Source organism: Cyrtonyx montezumae, unplaced genomic scaffold (assembly GCF_038088225.1).
Source record: "Cyrtonyx montezumae isolate F1298 unplaced genomic scaffold, pur_monq_1.0 scaffold_8, whole genome shotgun sequence".
Taxonomy (NCBI): domain Eukaryota; kingdom Metazoa; phylum Chordata; class Aves; order Galliformes; family Odontophoridae; genus Cyrtonyx; species Cyrtonyx montezumae.
The window spans coordinates 100,274,303-100,294,512 of NW_027072089.1; the positions used below are offsets into that span (position 1 = coordinate 100,274,303).

At 46.6% G+C, this 20,210-nt stretch overlaps 3 protein-coding genes and 2 non-coding genes across 5 annotated transcripts; 4 read left to right on the forward strand and 1 right to left on the reverse strand.

Moving 5' to 3' along the window:
* Window positions 1-3,643: 3,643 nt before the first annotated feature.
* LOC136059301 (C-C chemokine receptor type 8-like) lies at window positions 3,644-6,064 on the reverse strand. Its single transcript, XM_065753400.1, has 2 exons — window positions 5,843-6,064; window positions 3,644-5,116 (listed from the first exon to the last, which is right to left on the reverse strand). The coding sequence occupies exons 1-2, from the start codon at window positions 5,894-5,896 to the stop codon at window positions 4,037-4,039; spliced, it is 1,134 nt and encodes a 377-aa protein (XP_065609472.1). The 5' UTR covers window positions 5,897-6,064; the 3' UTR covers window positions 3,644-4,036.
* Window positions 6,065-6,557: 493 nt separating this feature from the next.
* Window positions 6,558-11,728, forward strand: SLC25A38 (solute carrier family 25 member 38). Its single transcript, XM_065753388.1, has 6 exons — window positions 6,558-6,827; window positions 6,938-7,022; window positions 7,913-8,092; window positions 8,520-8,688; window positions 9,286-9,452; window positions 10,315-11,728. The coding sequence occupies exons 1-6, from the start codon at window positions 6,559-6,561 to the stop codon at window positions 10,435-10,437; spliced, it is 993 nt and encodes a 330-aa protein (XP_065609460.1). The 5' UTR covers window position 6,558; the 3' UTR covers window positions 10,438-11,728.
* Window positions 11,729-16,068: 4,340 nt separating this feature from the next.
* RPSA (ribosomal protein SA) lies at window positions 16,069-20,210 on the forward strand. The gene is made up of 7 exons (XM_065753717.1): window positions 16,069-16,133; window positions 16,346-16,513; window positions 16,997-17,115; window positions 18,177-18,422; window positions 19,219-19,347; window positions 19,503-19,671; window positions 20,086-20,210. The coding sequence occupies exons 2-7, from the start codon at window positions 16,381-16,383 to the stop codon at window positions 20,178-20,180; spliced, it is 891 nt and encodes a 296-aa protein (XP_065609789.1). The 5' UTR covers window positions 16,069-16,133; window positions 16,346-16,380; the 3' UTR covers window positions 20,181-20,210.
* On the forward strand, window positions 17,424-17,582 carry LOC136059542 (small nucleolar RNA SNORA62/SNORA6 family). Its single transcript, XR_010623239.1, has one exon. It is a non-coding gene; the product is annotated as a small nucleolar RNA SNORA62/SNORA6 family (small nucleolar RNA).
* Window positions 18,588-18,743, forward strand: LOC136059541 (small nucleolar RNA SNORA62/SNORA6 family). Its single transcript, XR_010623238.1, has one exon. It is a non-coding gene; the product is annotated as a small nucleolar RNA SNORA62/SNORA6 family (small nucleolar RNA).

Here is a 20,210-nt window from a genome sequence, read left to right on the forward strand (position 1 = left end):
GTGAGGCTAGACTCTTTTCAGCAGTGTGTGGAGACAGGACAAGGGGGAACGGACAGAAACTGCAGCACAGGAGGTTCCGCACGAATGTGCGCAAGAACTTCTTTACGGTGAGGGTGACGGAGCACTGGCACAGCTGCACAGGGGGGGGTGGGATCTCCTTCTCTGGAGATATTCAAGACCTGCCTGGACGCCTACCTGTGTGACCTGGTGTAGGGAGCTGCTTTGGCAGGGGGGTTGGACTCGATGATCTCTTGAGGTCCCTTCCAACCCCTGTGATTCTATGATTCTGTGATGATTCCTCCTGTTTGGCTGCCTGCCCCAAGCGAGCAGCCATCTCCTGGAGTGACAGTGGTGTGGCTGGGCTCCTGGTGGTGAAGTGGCCCACCCTCAGCCCACAGCCACGTTATGGATGAGAGCTAATTTGGTCTGCATGCTGTCAGTGTGACATCCCTGCTGTCCTGCGCTCCCAGTGCCCTTGCACACAGCTCAGGGCAGCAGGCAGCACCCAGGCCTGTTCCTTCAGGAAGGAGAGGAGCACTGAGAACTGCATGTTCTGCTGCCCACATGGCACCAGGATGTGGGTCTCACCTCCGCCCCTGCGGCAGCAGCAGCTCGCAGCACCAGGCTGCAGCAGGGAGCTGAGCTTGGTCTGACTCCAGGTGCTGCTGCTGCAGGGAGGGAGGCAGCTGCCTTAGCAGGAAATCCTCCATGCTGCAGAGAGCTGTGTGCAATGAGTAAAGCATTTTCAAAACACAAAAACTTTTGGTGAAGGCCCATGGTACTTGACATCTACCAGTTCCTTCACGCAGTGTAACATCGTCCTGACCTGGCTGCTGGTGAGCTGCAGCGTAACATCTCAATCAGCACCAGAAATTAAAATTTTAATGGCAGCAAAATGAGCCCATTTATTCTGGAATGTGGAGTTCCAGCTGGGAGGAAGCAAAGGAGGAGCACAGCAAACCCACCAGCTCACCCGTGCAGTTGAGGACAGGCTGCAGGAGCACCAGGGAGGAACTGTGGATGTTTGAGTGCCTTCTTTGCTCAAGACTCACTTGAGGTTACTAACACCTTTTACCGCCACTGCATTAATAGAAATCAGCCATTTCCTGAGCCCCCGTGGTACATCTTGTTACAGGATGACCCACTGGGTGCTAGAAACCCAAACAAATATTGCACAGATAAAAAAGTTCACAGTCGCCTCAGAGTATATCACAGAAGTACAGCACATCCCAGAACCAAGAAAACCCCAGTGAGTGCTGCACCCTGTTGTCCTCTCCTCACACCTTTCTGCTCTGCGGCAGAGCCTCACTGCAACCCGTGCACCCCTCGTTTTGGTCACCATGCCTAAGCTACACCTTTTTCTGAGCTGCACGGAGTATCAGCTTCTCACTAGATTGTTTTAGCTATTACTGGAAATTGCCCACTGGGATTGAAGCCTGAGACCACAGATATTGCTGGGCTTCAGCAGAGCAAGCCTGGTATGGTCTAGGGGAGAGAGGGCTGACTTTCTGTCAAGCTTAGAGACACATCCTTCAGAAAGAAAAATATTCTCCATTATTCTGTTATGTGAAAGTACTGCTATTTTTCTGCAGTGATCTTGTGATGGAAACTGAATGACTGTGCCAGCTGCTAGGGTGAGAGCTAGCAACCTGTACCATGCAAAGGAGGTTTTTGTCTGCAAGTCAGTGTTGCAGAATCCTCTATTGGAGGATTATGAAATCCTGAAGTAGTGCACATACACGAATGTCTGTGCTGCTGTGGGAAGACAGAGGTTGTTCCCACCCCTATGCTACGAGCAAGGTGTGAGGGCTTCTGCTGCAAATCTCCATGGGACAAAGATAGCTGGTGCTGGCTTCCCATCCACCACACTTCGGCTTCAACCTTAACTTCTGTGAAACCCATTCTTGGGCATCTAAAAGCTTGCAACTACAAAAAAAAGATCCAGGTTGACCAAGGGTGGCAAGTTGCCCAAATGGCAGGAGCTGCAGGGCAGAGCTGGCATCAAGGAAGTGGTTAAACCTCATCCTTTGTTCACAGTCTTTGCTTTATCATTTGGGGAACCTGTCACTGCCCACATGAAGGCACACTACTTGCTGTACACACTGTTATCAGCCTGTTCTTGCAAAAGACTATAGATCACCAATATGAATGCACATTAAAATAGCTGCTATCTGAAGATCAGCAGCTAAAGAGAATCTTGTCTTCTGGGTTTTGTTCTGATCTTCTCTAGGAAATAACCTCAAGGGTAACTCAAAAAGTGTGGGGATACTACGTGGGTAGGCTGAACTGCTAGAAGATAACCTGCTCTCAGTCTCTTTTTCCTGGGGAGAAGGAGAAGAGGGAGGAATGGAGAAGAGATGGCTGGAGGAATGGTCGGTTGTGAATCCACCAGAACAGAAAAGAAAGCATAATCTGAGATAATCAGTGATAGGACAAGATCCTCACGTGCCAGGATCATGCATTTACACTGCAAGAAGTATCTTTATTGCAAAACTTCAAATAGGACGATATCCTGTAGAGAAAAATAGACCAGGAACAAAAACTTCAAAGCACCATTGCATTTAACTGTCTATATTTGTGCAGATCCCCAGGAAGATTTTAACCCATGACTCTTACCACATAACAGTAATTTATTTGCTGCTTGCCTAATCACTCATTCACTAAGCTTTATTTGGGCTGGAAACTTTGCTTAGATATCAGGTAGGAGCTAGGTCCTGGAGTGATTCCTTAAACTGAGGGACTGTCTCCCTTCAAAAAGCATGCTCTCTCAACCCTGCCATGAGCACAGTCTCTGCCTACAGAATAAATCCACACTGCTGCGTGGAAAGTGAAAGAGCTGCCTGCTGTCCCAGGCTTGAAAATGTGAGCAGTACCTCCCGCACCTGAGCTGAGAGAAGAAACATTCCTAAGGCAACAGCATCAGCTCTCATTCATTCTCCAACACAAGACATTTGTACATGCAAACTAGGAGGCAGTGGCTTTCAGTCCCAGTGCCATCACCATCATCTGTTCAGTATTAGTATGCAAACCATTGACCTTTCCTTAGGGGAGACTTGGTTGTTTTAATGGACACATTTGTCACTTTCCTTTAAGACAGATGTTTGCAGACAGCTCTGCAAGTACTCCATGGTGAACTGCCTCTCTCAGAGGGCAGCTCACTCAGGAGGCATGAAGAATTAAAATAAGCATTAAAAAAAATATATTTTTATATATATCATACATGTGTTTTGTCAACATCTAGGCAGAGGAATACCTAGGTGTGATCTTGACACCCTACCTGTGTTGAGGGGCTGCCTCTTCCCACCCTTCAAGGATTTCATAATTTCATTAGGAATATTGGAGGACCGTGTGTCCTGTGCTGGAGGGATGGGGCACACCTCTTTGTCCTCTGTGAGGAGTCCATTGGTAATTTTTCAGCCTCACTTTCACAAAGCTGGTAGGGCATGGAGGGCTGCAGGAAAGTGAGGTAGATGATAAAAAAGATACTAAAAAATAAGAGTCCCAAAGGGATCACAGAATCACAGAATCATAGGGGTTGGAAGGTACCTCTAGAGATCATCAAGTCCAACCTCCTTGCCAAAACAGGTTCCCTACACCAGGTCGCACAGATAAAACATGATACAAGCAAGCTTAAGCATTCTGGAACGTCCTGTCCTAAAAAGTTGTCTGAACAGTGCATCCCCATACTTCCCTGCAAAGGAGGCAAAAATCTTCTTCGGTAAACTGTTCAGCTGGTGGGCAGGGGGCGGCTGAAGAAGTCCTCAGTGTCAGTTTCATTGTTTGAAGTTCTCATTCACATTTGCTAGCCACAGGACAGAATGGTGTCCGTGCAGGTTCACGTTCAGTATGGTATCACAGCACATGAAAGAGCAAGGTGCAGCTTGCTCTGGTATTGTGTGATTTCCTAATCTTGCTTTGCTAACAGACCAGTGCACAGAAACCTCTACATACACGGAAACAGAAAGACCATTTTTATTGAATTACTGAGAAGATTTCTCAGTTTCAAGTGAAGTATGGGAGCTTCTGCCTTGCAGCTCTAAAAGACACTACCAACAAAAGAGGACTGTGAGGACACTGAGTACAGAGAGGTATGTCTGTCCGTGTTGCGCTTGTTGAAGGCACTGTGTTCTTTGCAGAACAAGGGAAAATGGGCACACTTGCTGAAAGCCTCACAGAGATACTTCTTGAACTTCTCCCCAACAAAGGCATAGATGATGGGGTTGAGGCAGCAGTGCATGAGGGAGAGTGTCTCGGTAAACTCCAGGGCCAGCTCAAGGCTTTGGCTAGTCTGGCAGTCATCAATGATATGCATGTTCCTCAGAGTGTCCAGGAAGATCACGATGTTGATGGGGGTCCAGAACAGGAAGAACACTATCACGACAACAAAAACCAATTTAATTGCTTTGTACTTGTTCTGAGTATGGCACCTCTGCAGGTTTCTCAAGATGTTGTGGTAGCAGAAGATGAGGATGCTCGCAGGTAACAGCCACCCCAAGATGTTGACTTCACAATTACTGAAGATCTTCCAGCCATTACCGCTGCCAGGGTAGTGAGGGATGCATATTGTCCTGTTACCATCATCTACTTCCTGGAAGAACACAAGGTGTGGTGCTGATGCTAAGATTGTGACTGCCCAAAGGGCCAGGCTTACAATGATCCCACAGGTGGTCGTCCGGACCTGCAGGGCATACACAGAGCGCACAATGGCCAAGTACCTGTCAATGCTCATGATGGTTATGAAGAAGACACTGCTGTAGAAACCAATGAAGTAAGCAGAGCTGACAATTTTACACATGGCGTTGCCTAAAGTCCACTGGTTCACCAGGGAGTACTGAACCAGAAAAGGGAGGGAGAAGACAAAGATGAGGTCAGAGATGGCGAGGTTCAAAAGATACACGTCAGTCACGGCCCTGATTTTCTTGAAGACTATTAGGACCCAAACAACCAAAGCGTTTCCTATGAGCCCAATCACAAACAGTATGGAGTACAACACTGGAAAAAATGCGGATGCAAATGCCGGAATACTTTCAAATTCACAATCAATATCCAGATCAGGATAGTAGATGTTATCATAGGGTGCAGAGGAGTTAACTGCTGGTGACAATTGGTAATCCACCTGTTCAAGGACAATGAAGCACATGAGCTCCTAACCTCAAATTACATTCCTAATAAAAATATAGTTCATTTCACACCAACTCCACAAGTTAAAATCAGGTGTGTCTTGGCCAGGTCAGATGACACAAATGGGGAATGAACATGTGTGATGGCCCTGCCCTAACGAAATAAGGGTCTTGAGCCAGAGGGGCAGGGAAGATAAATGAAAATGCAGCTGCTGTGGTGAATCAGCCTCCTTCCACAGCTCCTTGGTATGCCCGGTCCCGTGTCTGCATCCATCCTGATCTGCTGGGCCAAGAGCTGGGGGGCATCACCAAACCAGCAGCCAAATGGGCCAGGGTGCTGACAGACCTCAGCAGAGGTTCTGGGGCTCAGCTCTGTGTTCTGCCAAGATCTTTGACCAGCTCAGGAAGGCAGCTGGGTGCCCATGGCTCCACAGCCCCCACAGCTGTGCTGCTACCCTGACAGCTCCCACCACAGCCTCCCCAGCCCACCGAGAGTGGCAAGGGCACATCTCCTGCACAGAGACTTCCCATGTTGCTCCAGGGGTAAGTGTGTGGGCCCTGAAACAAGCAGCCTCCTCTGCAGAAAGTGCCTTCACATACACTGCTTTCAGAGAACCATGACCACAGAGATTTCTTCGTGTGGAAGAAATCTCACTGTCCCTGCCAGAACCACCTCTCCCAGTGACAGCCCCTCAGGAGCAAGCCCACGTGCATCTACTCACCAGAAAGTCCTCCTGCTTTCCGCCGATGAGCAGGCACCTCAGGTTCCCATCCATAATCCAGCACTGCGTGAAAGTGCCAGAAAAATGTTTTAATGTATAAAGCAGACCTGAGAGATGAATACATCTTCATACGCATATACTGGCAGTGCTTACCTTAGTTTCTGTTTCAACGTCAAGTCACCAGCAAGGTCTTCTCCCTATCAGCAGAGAATCTCTAAGTAACTCTTCCTCTGTGTGACTGACGTTATATTTGAGGTGTATAAACCCACAAAGCTGTCTGTTCATTCTCTTTAGCTTATGCTTGCAGAAACGGAGGCGTGTGTCAGACTTATCTCCTTTATTGATTTAGTAGTTGGGTAGGGATGGTGATAGGAGGATGGTTGGACTAGATGATCTTGTAGGTCCTTTCCAACCTAATGTATCTATGAATCTGAACCTACTGTGCTTTCCAAGCAGCAGCCAAACAACGTGCCGACTGATTCTGTGATTCCTCAGAACACGGCGTCTCAAACCACACGAAAGCAGCTTTCTAAACACTGTGCTCACCTCCGGGCCGCTCCCCCTCCCACACCAGCAGTAAGAAACCCAACCACGCTCTCCGCGGCACGCCGAGGATTAAACGCAGGCGCATGCGCGGCGCGCTCCCACCGCCGGGGGCAGTGCTGCGCGCCGCCCCGCGCCTCCTGGCGCGCTCACTGGTGCGGCGCGGCGCTGGGATGCCGGGCCGAGAGGCAGAGGTAATGACGTCCGTCCGCTGCGCCGCGCCGGCTCCGCTCGCCGAGCTCGGCGGGGTCCTGCGCGGCTCCCCTCGGCCTTCCCCTTTCCCCGCGGATGAAGCAGCCATGTCCCCCGTTCCTCTTCAGATGCATCCCGTGCTGAAGGCCTTCGTCTGCGGCTCCATCAGCGGCACCTGCTCCACGCTGCTCTTCCAGCCCCTCGACCTGCTCAAGACCCGCCTGCAGACCCTGCAGCCGGCCGTGGGAGGGTGAGGGCTGGGGGAAGCGCTGGGTGGGGCCCTCGAGGGGTCGTGAGGTGGGTGACTGGGTACTGTGAGGCCAAGGTGTCAGCTGGAGTTCTGTGTGGTCTTCCCTCCAGGTCCAATCGTGCTGGGATGGTGACGGTGCTCTTCAGGGTGGTTCGTACTGAAAGTCTTCTGGGGCTCTGGAAAGGGGTCTCTCCCGTAAGTGGCTTTTCTGACTGCAGCTTCAGAATTACATACATAAGTAACGTACCTTTTATTGATAACTAAGGACTAGATTGAAGTGGCTGGCTCCTGTACAGTTGTGAACAAAATCACATGATTTAGATGGCCAAACCCCATTGTAAGAAGTTAATGGTTAATGTTGTGAGTGCTGCTGATGCAGTTGCTGTGCATTTACAATCTAGAGCAGCTGAATGCTTGAATAAGCTTTGTAAAGGTGGATTGGCAACTGCACCAACCTCATTCTGTTTTGGGATACTTTGCTCCTAAGAAAACTGCAGATAAAACTGCTGAAGCACATCCACTATAGCAGGTTGCACAGGAAAGTGTCCAGGTGGGTCTTGAATGTCTCCAGAGAAGGACACTCCACAACCTCTCTGGGCAGCCTGTGCCAGTGCTCTGTCATGCTCACAGTAAAGAAGTTAATTGTTCTGTTTGTATGGAGCTTCCTGTGTTCCAGCTTGTGCCCTTTGCCTTTTTTTCTGTCACTGGGCACAACTGAAGAGTCTGCCCCCATCAACTTGACTCCTACCCATTAGATTTATTAACCGTGATGAGATCCCCCTCAGCCTCATCTGGGCTGAACAGTCCTTGCTCTCTCAGTCTTTCTTTATGAGCAAGGTACTCCAGGTCCCTTATTATCTTTGTCATCCTTGTTGGGACTCTCTAGAAGTACCCTGTCTTTCTTGATCTGAGGAGCCCAGAATTGAACAAAGTACTCCAGATGTGGCATCACAGGGGCAGAGTAGACCAGAACTGCCTCCCTTGACCTGCTGGCCACGCTTCTCTTGGTGTATTTTAGAACGCCGCTGGCCTTTAGTAATATGTTTTGTCTTTTTCTGTCTTTCTTTGCTTCTGTTTCTTTGAAGTCCTTTGCAAGATGTATTCCTGGGGTTGGGATTTACTTCAGCACTCTGTACACCATGAAGCAGAAGTTTCTAGGGGATCGTTCACCCACAGCCCTGGAGTCTGTCTTTCTGGGTGCCACTGCACGTGCAATATCTGGGATTTGCATGTTGCCAGTAACAGTGGTGAAGACACGGTATGAGGTATGGCTTTTTAATTATTTCACTCTTAATGATGACACATCTCTTCCTTTTGATGACAGACGTTTTTGTCAGGTGAAGGATGCTGCCCCTTGATACAGCCATGGATGTAGTTGTGGTGTTATCCTCCTTCATGCTCTGGTCCACACGTGCCAAGCTGTACCACTGATAATAAGGCAGAATGTGTGGTGTGAAACAGCTCACCCTGAGATTTTGAAGTTCTGTTTGTATGCAGTGATTCTGTAATTATAGGATACTTTTTGTTTTACCTTCTTGAAGGATTCTTTACAGGCTGAGGTAGGTGGAACAGTTTTTGCATTGGGCTGTCCTGTCTACTGCCATCTCCAGTATCAGTTGAGAGCATAGTGGCCTCAGGGTGTAAATGGAGCTCCTCGGCATGTGGATGACAGGCTGTTATCTATCTCTGCAGAGTGGAAGATTTGGCTATGGGAGTGTGTACGGGGCTCTGAAGAGTATCTATCAGACAGAAGGAGCTCGTGGCATGTTCAGTGGGCTCACCGCCACTCTGCTACGGGACGCGCCTTTCTCTGGGATCTACCTGATGTTCTACACACAGACCAAAAAACTCACACCTCAGGGTAAGGCTGAACTTTGGAGGCTGTGACATAAAACATGGCTTTTCTTGCATCTCACCCTGAAGTTCACTGCTCTGTTTATTGCGCTCATCATCAGTAGTTCAGTTACTCTCCTGTAGGGCTTTAGGTGAGATGTTTGTCTTTTGCTTGTGGAGAACAGTAGATGTCATACCAGTATAGAAATGGAAATTGGCCTCAAATTGATTGTCTTTATGAAGACTCATGCTTAAGGTAGGTGAGTGATGCATAAGTTAGGTTAGTGAAAAACTGAAAGCGAGGATGTGTTCTCAGCAGTGGCTTGTGCGGCTGGTTTTCTTGTATACGAATTAGTTTCCACTAAGCTGGAGTTTCTTTGGTCATAGAACTGGTTAAGGCCAGACTCAACTTTTCCTTATTTAAGTTCCTGTTACATTTGAACCGTTCTAACTTTAACTTGTATCCGCTTCTCCCCTTCCAAGCTCTACTCCACCATGCATGGATTTTAACTTCTTGCAGACTTTGCCACTGATTCTATCATATGGTAGCTTTTCACTTCATTGTGCAACGTGGGTACTAATGGCCTTCTTTGTGTCTGAGTGGATTCCATCTTCTCTGTCACAGACCAGCTGGATCCAGTTCTCATGCCCGTGGTGAATTTTGGCTGTGGGATATTTGCAGGAATCTTGGCTTCACTGGCAACTCAACCTGCTGATGTCATCAAAACACACATGCAGCTGTCCCCTGAAAAGTACCACAGAACAAGCCAAGCCATTGCCTTCATCTACAAGGTGAGATGAATCCCTTCTCATCGGTGCAATTGCAGCCTCACTTCTGGTCTTTTTGCACGAAGCACAGTTATGCTAAGTTGTTGCCTTTATGCTCTTGCAGTCTGGTGGCTCAGTGTGTGCATTTTCAGAAGATGTGAGGGATCATTCTGTGGGAGACTGAGGCTGAATCTCTTGTCACTGTTTTTTGTTTGGTAGAAGTTTCAGTCCATTCCTTGGGTTTCCTTGTTATTGGAGAGGCTATTATCTCTACTTTGCTTGAATGGATTACAAAGTAGTGAACTTGCTCCTTAATTACTGAAGGTAGACAGTTAAAGAGTAGGCTTAGAGCACAGAGGTGGGCATATTCTACCAAGCATCTCCACACAAGCCTGCCTCATGTGTCAAGCTGCTTAATGATTACACTTCAGTTGTCTGCTATGTCTTTGTCCTCACATTGTTAGTGACTTTAGCTCTGAATGTAAGCTTGGAGGAGCTGTGCTTGCAGCTGCTGCCACTTCTGGTTTATCTATGTAGGCACATCTGTAATTACCATGCTAAGGCAAAGGCATTCCTTAGAATGTAGCATGGAATGCTAATTTCTGATACAAGCCAGCTATGAAAGAATTCTTTTCCCTTTGGACATTAAAGATCTGAAGGGTAGATCTTCACAGCTTTGCTTTACTTTCTCTCCTAAACAAGAATCTGCATTTGTATATGGATTTTTTTCTTTCTTTTTGTGCATGAACTGTGCTTGGATCTTTCAGAAACTGTTCTGAAACTGAGCTGAAGTACTTTCTGGGCTGTTCCATGTAATAAATGATGAGGAATTGAAATGTTGGAAGCAGATGGAAATGGATTGCTGTTTGTTTTTTTTCTGCTATAGGACTTTGGGTTGGTCGGCTTTTTCCGAGGCGGTGTGCCTCGTGCCCTCAGGCGTACTCTGATGGCAGCAATGGCATGGACTGTATATGAACAGATGATGGAAAAAATGGGCTTGAAATCTTGACTGACTTGCTCTATAACTGACCAGCCTCACTCCCTCTCCTGCTTGCTGTGACCAGCTGGCACTGGAATGTTCCCAGTTCCATGGAGGAATAAGCCTTGCTCAGCTGGGAGGAAGAAAGCCCTTCCGAGACAGAGGATTAGGCCTTTAGGGAAGTAGAAGAAAGAAGGATCAAATCTTTGCATCTTTTGATCAACGCATTCCAAAAGGACTGTACTTGGGACTGCCTTGAGCAGGGTTTCCACAGGGTTGTATATGTGCTGAGAGAAGCCTGTTTTAAAAATAGCTCCATGCTTACCACCTTAATGCAATGGGAAATTGCTGAACAAAAGTGTTTGAGGAGAAAACAGTGAAGGCAGTGCTGGTTGCAGAACCTGCCTGCCTGTTTCTTGCTGTCTCACCAGTGAGGCCATCGTGGTGCACCACCTGATGCAGGTCCTTCTTCCTCATATGCTTTTTCCCACTGGCAGCACTGCAGACCACCAGTAGGAGACTGGATGTGTCTCTTGATGTTTATAATGCAAGAGTGGATGGAAGAGAAATGAAGCACCGAAGGAAAGCTAGGATTACATTTTCTGTCATCCTCTTGGCTGTGTTGTGTCATTAGGTAATTGAGCATCTTAACACTTCAAATACATTTCTGCGGCTACAACAGTGTTTACACTGGAATTAGAAAGAGTAAGGCACTTTAAAGCAGAAGTAGAGAGCGCAGTAGTTGCTACCAAGATTCTACTAGTTCCCTGAGAGACGTTTTTCCTGCTGGTCAGACTGTGTAAGGAGCACTTAAATGTTTTTTATCTAGTCATATGAGACTTATTTGCTTCCTATTACTCATTTGCTGATCCCTCTGTAAAAGCTGATGGTAGCTTTTAAGATCATAGCTCCCAGTGCATAAATGTATAAATGGAAGCAGATACAGATACTGACACTTAAAATTTCCCTGAGAATCCACTACTGACTGCATGTGGAATACCTTTCCTTTGGGAGAGGAGAGGCTGTTCTTTTCTCTAAACTTTTTCCAAAGTGTTTGGTAGGGACAAAGAAACTCTGGACCAATTGTCAGATGTTCATTTTCTCTTAGCAGGTAGCATGCTTTTATTTCAGGATTCCTGAGTTTAAACTTGGAGACTAAATAGCTCTTTTTAATTTTTATTTTATTTTTTAAATCAGCTGTGCCTTTTTCCTCATTCCTATTCCAGACCCCATAGCATGAACTTTCCAGTCTTAGCACAGCCTGATCTCCACTTCACTTGTGCCTGGTGCTGGCTGGCTGGCTATGCTGGGACTCCTGCAGCTCTGCTGGTCTTGCCACAAAGGTGGGCATGGAAGTGTGTGTCCTATTTTGTAGCATGCCTTGAAGAAAACAAAGTATTGGCTCTGATTTTTCTTAAATATTTAGGGATGTCATAATTCACTTTAAAATCAGGGCAGATGTGTCTAAATATGAATGTAGCTGTATTGTTAAAAATTGAAGTGTTACTTGCATAACCAGTGTTCACACTAGCAACCAAGAGATGCCCTGTGTTGCTTCTGGCTGTCACGTGTGTGGGCAGATCGTTTGCCAAATCCAAAATCTAAAGGGCAGTTTCCTCCCTTTTGCATTCTCTCTTGCCCTTAGTGACCTGACCTTGTGAGTGTACATGAACCAGTGGTGGCTGTGCATCCTGCTGCTCGTTACCATGAGCTGACACAGAGCTGCAGAACTGAGCAAAGGGCTGCTGTGCTGGAGTCTTTTATTCTGCTATGCTCACCTGGCAGTGGAGGTGTGGGTATTTCTGGGGGTTTCTTATTCTGGGATGTGAGATAGATCTGTTGTGCATCTTGTGGCAGTCAGGGGCTACGCAAGGTTACCTGCAAGATGCTTCCTTAATATTTTAGTTGCTGATACAGCACTGGGAAAGCACCGTGCAGTTTGTTCAGATAGAAGCTCAATGAGGCATGTGAGCAAAGAAAGCTAGGTGACAAATCTTGTACTAAGTGATGCCCTCATCAGAAATCTGAAATGCAGGAACACTTCAGCGGCTTTTAGGCCCTCTCTTCCTCCCTGGTCAAGTAACAAAGGAAGACCTAAAGAATGTAGTCTAGGGACCTGCTGATTTCTTAAAAGCCAACTGATTTTTATCTGCATTCTAGCCTAATGCAGTGTGAGCATTTTCTTTGTGAAAGCCCTTCCATCCTCCACACTTTTTGGAGAATGAGGAGGCTCTTCATCGTTGCAGCAGTGTGAAAAAGTATTTGCTTTTGACACGTGAACTAGCCTGGGCTCTTGGAGTTTAACAAACATAAATTTCACTGTGTTTTGTGAACCCTTGGTGCTGCAAATCCAAAAACGTCTCTACATGTGAGCTAATGAGTTTTGTAGTGTGAGGTTATTTGTTTTTATTATTGTTGCTTCCCTTTCATATGGAATAAGAGCCTGAATTTCTGCTTTGCAATCTGAAATCTGTATCAGATAGGCAGGTACAAGACTCAGCTTCCTCAGCTCTGATCCTTCTACCCCTCACCCTTTTACTCTCTTCAGAAACATTCAGTTTCTAAAAGTGATCTGTTGAAGTTACTTTTTGATAGTTAGGCCAAGTCAAAAACAAGTGTCTGGATATATTGCTTGTGATGTTTTATGCTTCTAATGAACAACAGATTGTCGTTGTGCAATGTAAACACAAATAAAAACCAAAGAAAATTCCAGAGGCAGGTACTGAATCTCCTGTCTGCATAACCCCTACAATTCAGTGCTGACAGTCCCGCCAGATAATAATCATGTACAGAGTCATTTTAGCTTGGATTTTGGAGAAGCTGGTGTGATGGTGTGAGCTTTTTTAGATATGCCAGATCACTGTCAGGCCCCTCTCCCAGTGACCTCAGTTGTTGGTAATTCTAACTTAGCAAATGTACGTTGACTCTGTTACCCCTGCAGCTGTGCTATAAGAACACAACTGGTGAACAAGTTGAGGCAGTCAACATTTACCTGAATTATAAAGATAAATAGTCTGATTGTCTGCTGGATTTGTGTTATTTCCATGCTGCCTGTAATGTTTTGTTTTTTTTTTCTCTTGCACTGTTTTAAATAGAACTGGAGCTTTGGGACAGAGTACAGGTTTGAGTATTTTGAGTGTTTGTTTACACGAAATATTTATGTGATAAGGTATGTATTTATATTAAAAGCTATGGTTGCCAAAATTAAGAATGTCTTCTCAATATTTCCTTCAAAAACGAAAGCCTGAAGGGATGGGATGGAGAAGAGGCTTGGGAAAGCAAAAGAAGCTTCCCAAGAGAACAGGACTGTTGGATAAGCTCAGGTTTATACAAGGCAATGCATATTCTTTTTCAAGGGCATGATAAAACAGACTGTGCTAGTACAAACTAAATTAGCTTTTCCTAGATGGAAAAAATAATACATAGCAATGGGGACTCTTTCTCACACTGTCCTTTGCCTGCCTGTTGTGTGTCAAAACTGACAGAAGTTTAATCTCAGTATCCACTATTGAAATACCAGCCTTCAAGACACTGGCTTTTTGAATGCTCTCAGTAGAAACTAACTTCATCTTCAGCCAACCTGAACTTTGCTGCTCAAGCAATCTGATCTCCACAAAGGGCCAGAAATTGTGCCTGAGATTTCATTTCCCACTGTGGCAGATGCGTGGCATTTCCCACCTTGCATAGTACAAGGTGGCAGATGATTGCTGACCTCTTTGCCACAGTGTGCTCCTGGGATTCAGTAGCAGACATGTTACTCGTACTTAAATGCAGAGCTCCCAGAGCTCCTGCTGCCTTTCAGACCCACATCCAGCTCAGAGGGCGTTTCTATTCTCACTGCTGTCAACTGTCCAGCTGGGAAGAGTGATAAGGGACAGGCTTGCCAACCCTGGGGAGGGTGAGAAAAACAGAAAAGGAACAGCTGAAGTCCTTGTAATAAAACATTGACCTGTGACTGCAAAAAGCAGGCAAAATGAGGTTAAAGATGAGACTTCTGGTATTTTCACAGAACTAGAAATAAGAGTTTACTTCCCCAAAGTGTAGAAGAAGGACCTTTGAAGTACAAGCTAAGATGGAATTTGCAAAGATGATACTAGTATGGCTTTAACAGACATCAGTTGTAACTTCAGTGACAATAATTCAGTTCTGGCACTGTGTTTCTTTTGTGGAACTGCAAGCTTAAGGGAAAACTTCACCTTCAGAAAAAGGTCCCTACCTCCATTAGTGCACTGAGCACTAACCTCAATTCCCTGGAGGTTTCAGCAGGTTTCTGAAGAAAACTGTAGCTGATCCCAGAGGCAGTTTCCATGCAAGTAGCATGATATGCAATGTCTAACAGCCTCACAAAGTTTAATCACCATGTCTGAATAAAGGCAAGTGTGGGACACCCTCTGGACAAAAAAACATGCAGCCACAAGAGAACAGTTCTTTTGTTTCCCAGAGTACCATGTATTCAATTAAAGCCATATCTGGAAGGACCTGAAGTTCACCTGTTGGGCTGTGCACTGGGCAGGCTGGTGAGCTGGTATGTATTAATGTCTGCAAACACTGTTTCTGTACAGCTTCACTGGATACAGGCCTATCTTCACATGTATAAAAGTGAAACCAAGGGGTAGAAACAGATCTCATGTAATGGAGATAATATCAGAGAAGCCAGGGATTTCAGCGGAGTTCTCACCTCTTCAGTGGGGAATCCCAGGCAACGTGAACAATGCAAACCTTTGTGGGAGATGGCTGTGCATTTATGTTCTCATTTTGGTCTTAGCATGGATCCTCTTCCACCAACTCCACGTTATCTCCTGCATGACACACCCCAGATAGGTTTCATGGCAAAGAGAGCACCCAAAGTTCTGCCTTCCTGACCTTTTCTCATGTCGCCCCCAAATAAATCAGCTTTCACTTTCTACACAACAGGAGATTTAGCTTAGTTGTTAGGAGGAAAATTTTCTCTATGAAGGTGGTGAGGCACTGGCACAGCTGCCCAGAGTAGCTGTGGTGCACCATCCCTGGAGGTGTTCTGGGCCAGGTTGGATGGGGCCCCGGGCAGCCTGATCTGGTGGGTGGCAGCTCTGCCCACGGCAGGGGGTTAGAACTAGATGATCTTCATGGTCCTTTCCAACCTAAGAAATTCGTTGATTCTTGCACATTTCAGTATGACCTTTTGTTTTGTTTACCTGTGTCACCACCACGTGGCAAATGCGTGAATTACTCTCTTAAAGAATAGTCCCAAATGAAAATGGTTGTTTTGGTAGATATTATCATCTAAGTAGCTGAAGAATGAAGGGCAGTTTTCTACAGAGTTAGCTTTGCAGCACGGCAGTGAGTGCATTACAATGTGCTTCACTCATACGAGTCAGGCAGTTTGTTTCACGTATCTGATTCTAGCTCCAGTGCCACTAAAGCCATTGCTGGCCTCATGGTTTATGGCCACATTGAGCAATAAACACACGTCACATGAATGAATTAGATGCAGCAGGAACAAATTCTACAGCCTTACGCTGTGGGCTTTGAGCCCTATGGGGGCGGGCCGCCCGCGCCATGCGGGCGCCTCAAGGAGAAAGGAGGATCGCTGGGCGCCCACTTCCTTAGCAACCCGCGTATCCCCGCCCCTTCCGGTAAACGCGGCGCCCCCATTGGCTGGTAGGGAGTCCATATATTGACGTCACACGGCGGGGCACTTCCTTTTCGTTCGGCGCCCGCCGAGGCCTCCACACGGCGTTGTTAGTGTGAGTCCCGGCTCCGGCGGGGCGGTTGAGGGTTGAGCTCGCACCGTGAGGCGTTAATGGCTCTTTGCGGGCGTACTCCGCGCGCGTCCCACAGCGAGACGAGCTTCCTCGGGGAGGCTGAGGGGGGTGGAAGGGTAGGCCGACGGCGCGGGCAAGATGGCGGCTGTGGCGCCCGCCACGTGAAGCGCTGAGCTGGGTGGTTGTGCCCGCAGGTTCCCTGTCGTCGCTTCCTAAGGGAAACCCCACGATGTCCGGAGGTCTCGATGTCCTGCAGATGAAGGAGGAGGATGTCCTCAAGTTCCTTGCTGCCGGCACCCACCTGGGAGGCACCAACCTTGACTTCCAGATGGAGCAGTATATCTACAAGAGGAAGAGTGATGGTAGAGCGCTTACCCTGGAGTAGCTGGGAGTTGATGGGTAAAACTGGGAACAAGAGCCAAGTGCTAGTGCTTGAGCTTCTCAGTGCTTAGTGGCCCTAAAAAGTACAGAAGTCCTAACAAGTTACACTCCTCTGAAAAGTAAAGCAAAGCACTGATTTTGGAACACAACAAATGAATTAGATTTGGACACTTCTGCTAGTTTCTGACTGTAGTAATAAATAATAATAATTTGTGCTTCTTGTACTGTGCTTAAGTCTGATCTGCACCACGTTGAAAGGTTCCAGCTCATGCTGGCCCCAGCTTCGTATTAATGGATGCTGGAGTTGTGCTATCTTAAAATCGTGTTGTTGGATTTTTCTTGGAATAGCTTTCTGCTAGCTGGAGTTTTGTAATACCTGTGGCCCTGTAACAAGTTGAATAGCAGATGTATTGATTTAGGAATTTCTTTACCTGTTACTATAAATCTTTTTTTGCCATCTGTAGGTATTTACATCATCAATTTGAAGAGGACCTGGGAGAAGCTCCTCCTGGCAGCCCGTGCTATTGTGGCCATTGAGAATCCAGCTGATGTGAGCGTCATTTCTTCCAGGAACACTGGACAGGTATGGGGAGCTCTTTGTTTGCCTGAGCCCTTCAGTCTTTGGAGCAGGACTATTGCCATGTATCAGTGCATGCCAGTTTGTGCAATAGGATCGGTTTCAGAGTCATATTTATTGTGCTATGCTTGAAATGTAGAGCAACTCCATGGAGGGTTCAGTCCATGCACCCTTGAAATAAAATCTGATTGTCACTGAAGTTGACTGCTGAACTTTCTTTGGTGTAATCTGAGTGGTACTACAAACATAGGAGAGAATGCTGGGTTACACTGAGTGGATTTACAAAAGAAAGATGTGAGCACCTACTTATGCAACTTGCACACTGTTAAAGCTTGATGCTGAGGTCAGTTCCTGACCAGTGAGCTCTCAAGTGTCGGAAGTGTGCTACAACAAAACAGATGGCGGGGTGCTTGCTAATGCCAGGAGAGGAGCTCCCTCTATGATTGGAGTTTGATGGCAGCCCTGGCACATTTTCTGCTGGCTTATGCCTGAAAAATTGGAAGCTATTGCAAGTGAGTAGGAGCTAGCAGTTGCAGATTTGCATGCAAACTCCTGTCTCTGCTATGTACTAGTGAGTCGTTTCTGTAGTTAATGAAAGTCATGCTACTGCAGAGTAAATGGATGCAGAAATAATGGAGGAGAATGGCTTTTTTTCTTTTTGTATGGCTTAAGAACAGTCTAGTGAGAGCAGAAACATGATCTAGAAATTGGCTTTTGTAGGTCAGGTTGATGGGTTGAACTTGGTGATGATTCTGTAGAGCTGTTTCATCAACCCTTTTCATGATTTGATGGAGACTTAACTTTGGAGTATATAACTCAGTTTAGTGGGGGGAGAGAAAAATTGTTCTTCATACTGACTTCCTGTCTTGCTGGTGGATATGATCTTTTAACTCTCTTCCGTGGTGGTGTAGTTATTTTTAAAAGCAGGATTGTTTTCACTTGTTCAGAACTGGTACATGAGCCCTGATGTCATAGGAACCGAAACAAGTGTATGTGGTCACTGACAGTGTATCAGGGTGAGCTGGTTGAAACTGAATTTCCTACTCCACCTCCAATTTGTTTTGCAGCGTGCTGTTCTGAAGTTTGCTGCTGCCACTGGGGCTACTCCTATTGCTGGACGCTTCACCCCTGGAACCTTCACCAATCAGATCCAGGCAGCTTTCCGTGAGCCACGGCTCCTGGTTGTCACGGATCCTCGAGCTGATCATCAGCCACTGACTGAGGCTTCTTACGTCAACATCCCCACCATTGCGCTGTGCAACACTGACTCCCCGCTACGCTATGTGGATATTGCTATCCCCTGCAACAACAAGGTTACTGCTTTGTAGAATTTAAAGCTGCTTTCCCTAGGGCGTGCTGTAGGTCGCAAGATTGTTTGTTTTTTTTGTAGGAGAGGTTAGCTTGTATCTGGTGTGACTCCCAGGATGATTAGCTAATACATTTCTGGCAAGCCAGCAGGTAGGTGAGGAGGGTGTGAGCTTGCACACAGTTGGAGCTTGGAGCTGAGGCCAACTTCTGGCCAAGGAACTCTGAAGCGTAGGATGTGTGCTACAGTAACATGGCAGGACTTACTGACAGCCTGAGGGTCTTTGTTGCCCAATGAAAGGAGTTTGGTAGTCAATCTTGCCACAGTTGATGAATGTGAAGAAAAAGTAATGCAACTTTGAAGAAACTGCTATGAAATACGATTTTAGTAGAAGCTGAAAGGTGAAGTCTAGGAAGGTGGGAAACTGGCTTTGCTCTGTCTAGACACTAACAAAACCAAGCTTGAATTAATCTGTAAGATTTCTTTGTATTAATATATGATATGAATGCGTAATACTTGTATTTTTGGATAAGATTTACATGGGACACTGAATAGGAGAACTGATTCACACAAATTCAGATGCAAGTGACTGCAGTGCTGCAGAGACCTGAAAAAGTTTCTGTGAATTTGAAAAGCAGCCATATCCTGAGTCTGTGTACATCATAGATCTGTCAGGGATTCTCTTGCCTGGAAAGAATTTTGCATGGAAATAAGTTTTTTCCTCATTAAAGATGAGGTTGGGGAAAAGGTGTTCAAGGGCTTATATTTGAAGCAGATCTTAATGGAGTTTTATTCTGTTCCAGGGAGCCCATTCTGTGGGCCTGATGTGGTGGATGCTGGCTCGGGAGGTCCTGCGGATGCGTGGCACCATCTCCCGTGAGCATCCATGGGAAGTTATGCCTGACTTGTACTTCTACAGAGATCCTGAGGAGGTAGAGAACTGTGGGAGAAAGTGTGTCTGTGAGATGTGCTGCTTGTGTGCCTGCCCCTGAGGACGGGTTTTTGCCAGTATCATAGATCTGACTGTGTGTGATGGTTAATTAGTTGTCTGTCAGCTGGTGATGTCAGCTATGTTCTTTCTTTGCAGATTGAGAAGGAGGAACAGGCTGCTGCTGAGAAAGCAGTAACAAAGGAAGAGTTCCAGACTGAATGGACAGCCCCAGCTCCTGAATTCACTGCTCCTCCTCAGCCTGAGGTTGCTGATTGGTCTGAGGGAGTGCAGGTCCCGTCTGTGCCAATCCAGCAGTTCCCCACAGGTCAGTTTTGTGGAGGGGTGCCATAAGGAAGTGGGATCTGGAGAGCAGAAATGCATCTTCACAGTGTGATTAGGTGCAGGGATGTACACAGTGCTGGTGTACCGATGCCCCTGTGTTTAAGCAAGTCACAGATGTTTGTATATTGTAGGGAAAGTAGTACCTTCACTTGCTTCATGCAAATTTCTGCTAGCAATGCCTTTAAGCATTAAAATGATACATTTTTAAGGCAGAGTGGATGTAAGTGCCTTCCTTAGTGACTTGGAAGGAAGTCCCAGGTAAGTTGATCTAGGCCTTGAGAGGCTTATTGGTTTGTGTACTTGCATATACCCGTACAGGAGGGGCAGTGTCTGCACCATGTTTTAGTGGATAGAAAGGGTAGAGACACAATGAATTTTGTTGTGTTTTCAATTGCAGAGGACTGGAGTGCCCAGCCTGCCACTGAGGACTGGTCAGCAGCTCCCACTGCCCAAGCTACAGAGTGGGTTGGGACTACCACCGAGTGGTCTTAACTTCAGTGCCGCTGTGCTATCAAAAATAAA